At 33.4% G+C, this 6,140-nt stretch overlaps 1 protein-coding gene across 1 annotated transcript in view; it reads left to right on the top strand.

The window, feature by feature from the left end:
- Gabra3 (gamma-aminobutyric acid type A receptor alpha3 subunit) overlaps positions 1-6,140 on the top strand; it is a 218,036-nt gene that overhangs the window by 76,460 nt on the left and 135,436 nt on the right. Inside the window, exon 2 of the mRNA XM_021187493.1 lies at positions 3,894-4,068. Within this exon, the coding sequence (XP_021043152.1) occupies positions 3,929-4,068 (140 nt within the window). The 5' untranslated portion in view covers positions 3,894-3,928. The remainder of the gene's footprint in view (positions 1-3,893; positions 4,069-6,140) is intronic.

Genomic DNA, 6,140 nt, shown 5'->3' with positions numbered 1-6,140 from the left:
GCCTCTCTTCCAAGTGATGGCCGATTAAGCCATCTTCTGCTACATATGCAGCTAGAGACACAAGCTTAGGGGGTACTGGTTAGTTCATATTGTTGTTCTACCTACAGGGTAGCAGCCCCCTTCAGCTCCTTGGGTACTTTCTCTAGCTCCTCCATTGGGGACCCTGTGTTCCATCCAATAGCTGGCTGTAAGCATCCACTTCTCTTAACCATTTTTAATTACATATTTAAGCAATGTTGAAATATCTACATTGTTGCCGATAATTTAATTGCATGTTTTAATCATACATCATGTCTTTGCCCTTATGTTTTTGGTTTGTTCATTTGTGTGTACATTATGCTAATTTGATCTATTCTTACAAAGTGTACTAATCAAGCAAGTATAATAAACATTTTTTATAATTAACATATAATCACTATTATGTACTGGAAATTTTATACTTGTCTAGTCATTTGGAAAAATATCATAGATTTTTTTGAATGCATGATTATCCTACTATGATAGAAAGTAAGAAGTTTCTCTGCTCTGTGCTTTTGTCTCCCCCCACTGCCTTGCCCTTTCTAGCCCCTAGCAACCAGTGCTACATATCTTTCTTCTACAATGCCCACTTACTGCTTTTCAGTAATGAAGTATGTGTGACATTTGTTTGTCTTTGTCTGCATTGTTTTATTTAGTATTGTTGCTTCCCATTCTGTTCTTGTTGCTACAAATGTCAGGATTTCATTCCTTATGATGAACTAGTACTCTACTATATAAGTATGTACTATTTTATTTTTCCACTCATCTATCAAGACATCTAGGTTGACCCAGTATTTCTTTTAGCTTTTATAAATAAACTTCAACAAATGCATGAGTACAAGTATCTGATACAATATTTCATTTCCTTTGATTATATGCCCAGTAGTAGAATTGATTAATAATATATAATATCTACTATTGTTTTGGCAGAACCTCTATTTTGTTTCCTATATTGATTATATTAATTTACAGTCCTACCAGCAGTATACAAATAATTCTGTGGCTTTTGCTCCATGGCCAGAGAATTGTTTTGTTTTGTTTGTTTTTATGATGGTTATTCTGAGGTTAAATAATACCCGATTATCTTGGTTCTCATTCAATTTTCCCTGACGGTCAATGAAAAATTAAACCATTTTTTTTTTAAAATTTTCTGGTTCAGTGCATGTCTGTTTAGTTATAAAGCCCCTTATTTCTAGTTCCTTATATACATTGGATATCAGTTCTTTGTTATCAAATATATTTTTTCCATTCTGTAATTGTCTTCTAGTTCGTTGACTTTTCTTTCTTATCTACTAGTTTATTATTTTTTGTTTTTACTTTTGGGGCTTGTGGGAGAAAATTTTTGTATCTTATTGGTAGAATTATAAACTAATACAATCACTATGGAAAGCAATATAGAGGCTCTGTCAAAACAAAAATAGATATTTTACATGAACAATCAGTCCTATTACTGGGTATATAGTCAAAGGAAATGAAATCTTTGTACCAGAACATTGTACTCTGCATTTACTATGTCTTAAAAGAGAATATATCCAATTCTCCAAATATCTTTTGCCTTGTGATTGTACAACTTATGGATTATGATTTTCTGACAGATATGATGACCAAATGGTTTTATTTCATAAATCCTTTCTAATGTACCATAATCACAATATTTTCTTACAAAATGGTATGGTGTTTGGAGGGCACATATTATGCCCAATCCCTTTTATTTTATATGTTTATATGTGCACCATGCATAATGGCAATTTGACCATGTTTGTTACTTATGATTTTACATGATATTTTTGCCTTCTTATGCATTATATTCTATAACATAATTTTCTGCTTGTATGTCATGAGGAGTTATATCTGTATCATTTATTTTATTATGAGGTTTTACTGATTATTTAACATTATACATATCCTATACTTATATAGATGAATAGCATATTTGAACATTGACTATTGACATTTTCATTTGTGTATAATGTTAATCTTCTCTTTAATCAAGATTGTTACTCATGTATCCTGAATATACATCATGATCCTGTGTTTATATATTTTATTCTGTGGTTTATTTGTACATTCTTGGCATTATTTTCTGTTATCAATGATGTTGTTCTTGTAGCAATCAAATCATATATTAAGATTACACAAGAGTTAGCCTTTGTCATATGATCATAAATCATTACGGAGTACTCAGGTCCTCTGGACGTTTGAGCATCTACTATGGATGCTATTTATGCCCAGAGTTGTCTAATAATGTAAGTCTATTTCATTACTTACATGGTATGGTCATTCATATAAAATTGCCAACAACTCTTTTACAGTTCATGAATCATTAATTGTGTGCCAACTATTTAAGTTTAACTCAAGAAATAGTATTTTGTTAAATAGAAATGTTTGAATTTACTAGTATCGTGCTAAGAGCTAATGCCATGACGATTCTCATATCTGTTGTACCCATTGGATCGTATCAAAAGTCCATGTATGCAGCAGTATGATTCTTCATATACCTGTACCAGATCCATACGGATAACCTAGAACAGGACCGAATGGCTCTCTTTGTAAGAATAGAGTACATTTAAAAGGAGTCGTATTCCTTGGGTAGTGGTCATACATGTTTTTAATCCCAGCATTCCTTAGGCAGGGGCAAGCAGATCGGAATATTTCTCCAGATGGGATATCTTTTATGGATAGGTCTTTACTTAAGATTTCCTCGAAATTGTTTCATATACTTCTGTTGTCTCTGAAAATTAATCTACTGATTAATTTAATGACTTTAAAGATTTGCTTTGGTCTGGAATGCTTCATATCTCAAATTAAAATAACAAGTACAATTTGATTGGCTGTTTTCTTAACCTCATATCTTGTACACATTTTTAATCATATAGAGTCCATCAAACAATTCTTGCTTTCTGTACATACATACTCCAAATTACTAATTTTCATCATTGGTATAATGTGATAATTGAAGGATGTTTATGCTGTGCAGCTAGGCTTATATTTCTCTTATGTTGTTACCCCTTCCTAAAGGAGTTGACCTGTCCTTGAGTAAATCCTTATAGGGAGATGCTTTTTTATTTGAGACACACCATCCTGTATCACTCAGCATTTTTCCTACCTGGGGAACATATATTCAAGGCTTGCAATATTTTGAAAAATTGTTTATCTCTAGAAAGATGGGAGATGATCTTTACCATGCTCTAAAGAGACTTTAGATCTTACTATTGTAGAATTTTTGCAGTGTTATATAGTTAACTAGACCAAAGTCCTCTGTGGTGTGAAAGATCAAACAAGTTATTAGGAGAAATAGATTGGAGGCACAAGAAACTATCTTTAAAAATTATTTGTAATTTTTAGTGTATTTTATGAGTATTATTTTGGCTACATGTATGTCTGCACACTGTGTATGTGCCTGGTACGCACAGAAGATAGAAGAGGATGGCAGAGACCCTGAAACTGAGCTTTATAGAGAGTTGTGAGCTACCTTGTGGTTACTAAGTGCTGTACAGGGTCCTCTGAAAGAGTACCTTAAGCCCTGGACCATCTCTCCTGCTTCATGGGAGACTATTTTAAGCTCTTATATTACAAGAGGTAACTGAGGCTTAGGGAAGTTCTATAACTCACCCAGTCATGAAGGAAACCAAGGAAGGAGATACAGCTGATTACTGTCCTACATGAGATTTGTTCTGCTTTTTGCTATTCTTGGGAGAATTCTGGTATGTTTGGGAGAAGCACATATTGGGAATGAATATTTTGACCTTGATTAGGTTGGGAGTATAAAATAACTGGGTATATACTAGATACACTAAGTAATTTCAAACCTTTCTAACCTTCTTTTCCAACTTTGTTTTCTACCCCTTTGTTGGTTCCTTTCCCTTGTGCTGTAGATCTCACAGGTCTCTCCAAGTTGCTGTTTAAGAAGATGATAATCACACAAATGTGGCACTTCTATGTGACCAGAGTTGTACTTCCTCTCCTGATTACTATTCTCCCTGGAACCACTAGTCAAGGGGAATCAAGACGACAAGAACCTGGGGACTTTGTGAAACAAGATATTGGAGGGTAAGAAAACTTAGTCCTTGGGAAAAAAATATGTAATGTTGTAAATGCTTACCTCCGAGTTTTTCCCCCTAAAGCCCTAAAATACTTTGATCAATGATACTTATACATTACTTTCATTTGGAAAACAAAACAAAACAAAATATCAGATCAAACTGTTACACTTCAAAGAAAAATTGAAGTTCTTTTTGGATGACTCTAAAGATTATATTGTATTATTTTATCAATTCTCTCTTAGATTCTTAACCTGATCCCTTTTGGGGATCATGTCTATTTAGCATTTAAACATGAGTGCTTTAATCTTTTATCTTAAAAATCTTCCTTGTGGAAAATTTCTCAAGTCTTTGCCCATGTTCACATCCTTATTTCTTGAAGAAATAATATTGTCATTATCTATACATTCCTCTCACACATTCTTATACTCCTTGAGGTCAAAATTCTGACTACAAGATTAGAAGGCAGCTTCTATAACTAAGATGGTTAATGTTAACTCCATCAACAATCATATACTTCTGTTACTCAATTTCTTTAGTAACAAGTAGCAATATTTAGTGGATTTTCCTTCATTAACTTCTTTCTGTCATGAAATGAAAGATGTATATATAAACATATGCCCATAGTATAAGTATAATTCTTTCTTTGATTTATCTTTGACATACTTCCTGCATGTTTAGCTTAGGTTCTCTAAAGTACAACATCACTCAATATCCTTTGAGAAAGTTATTTTCTGTTAAGAGGATATTAAGTGGGTAAGGACAGCAAGATACAGAAATGAAATTAAAAGGAATATAGTAACATAACATAAATGTCAAAGTGTTACATTTTACTTTCCATTTCTGATATATTTTATATCTATATTCACAATTTAGTTGACATGTTCTCTTAGGTATTCCACAAACTCCTCAAACTAAAGTATCCCCTCTCATCCTTTCCCTAAGAGCAAACAAAATAAAACACACCTTTTCTCTTTTTTGAGTCGATAATGCTATCATGTACCCAGCTGTTTAAGCCAGAAAATTATTGTCACCTTGTCAATTTCTACCTTTCCTCTCCAAATTGAAGCACTTTACCAAATCTGGATTTTTTTACCCTCCATGACTCTTGAACTATTTTATTTGCCTTTTCTAGTCAGTTTTCTTCCATGTTGTTTTCTGCTTCCATTCCAGCAAGACCTTCTAGTGAACTTACTGACTAAAATTTCATTTTATTCATCTTTATTCTGTAGCTATTTTCTTCTATAATACAAGTTACATTGCTTTGTTTTCCAGTCTCTCCCAAGTCCCTTTACTCCAACTCCTTCTACATCCCTGTTCTCAAATTGTTAACATCTTCTTCCCTAATTATTAGTGTGTGTGTCCAACTATATAAATACAACCTGCTTAGTTTGTTTTTATTGTTTATATGTGATTTCACTTTTTATTGGACAAGCAATTAGAGGGCTCATCCCTAGAAAACGCTAACTCTCCCACTCTCAGCAGTCTTCAGTTGTCTGTAGTTCTTTGTCCAGGAATGTGGCCCCTTGAGATTCCCCTCTCCTTCTACATTGTCATGTTCATTGATATTGCTATTCTGGACTTGTTTATGCAGCCATTTTTCACATCAGACTTCCTAGTATTCTGGATCTTACAATCTTATTGTCCCCTTTTAATATTCCCCGAGACATAACAAATTCTTATGTCTTATGTGTACTATCACTGCTAGAAATGGCTCCTTAGGCTAGGAATACTTTAATATTGCTATATTGTTTTTATTTGAAACAGTTATTTAAACTGCTTTCATTTGGGTTTTCATTTATTTTATTTTTAATTTTAATTTTATTAGCATATATTTAAAATAATTATTTATGACATTTTCTCTTATTTATTTTTTATTAGATACTTTATTTACATTTCAAATGTTATCCCTTTTCCTGGTTTCCCCTCCAAAAACTCCATATTTCCCCCCCCATCCCCCCACCCGCTCACCAACCCACCCATTCCTGCTTTCTCACCCTGACATTCCACTATACTGGGGCAATTCCCCGACCTGCAGGGATAAGCAGCGGGACCCAGGGCAGAGAGAGACAGAGAGACAGA

The sequence above is a fragment of the Mus pahari genome, chromosome X (genome assembly GCF_900095145.1).
Source record: "Mus pahari chromosome X, PAHARI_EIJ_v1.1, whole genome shotgun sequence".
In the NCBI taxonomy this organism is placed as follows: Eukaryota; Metazoa; Chordata; class Mammalia; order Rodentia; family Muridae; genus Mus; species Mus pahari.
Note: the sequence above shows the minus strand (reverse complement) of the source record. Positions and strands in the feature narration are given on the sequence as shown.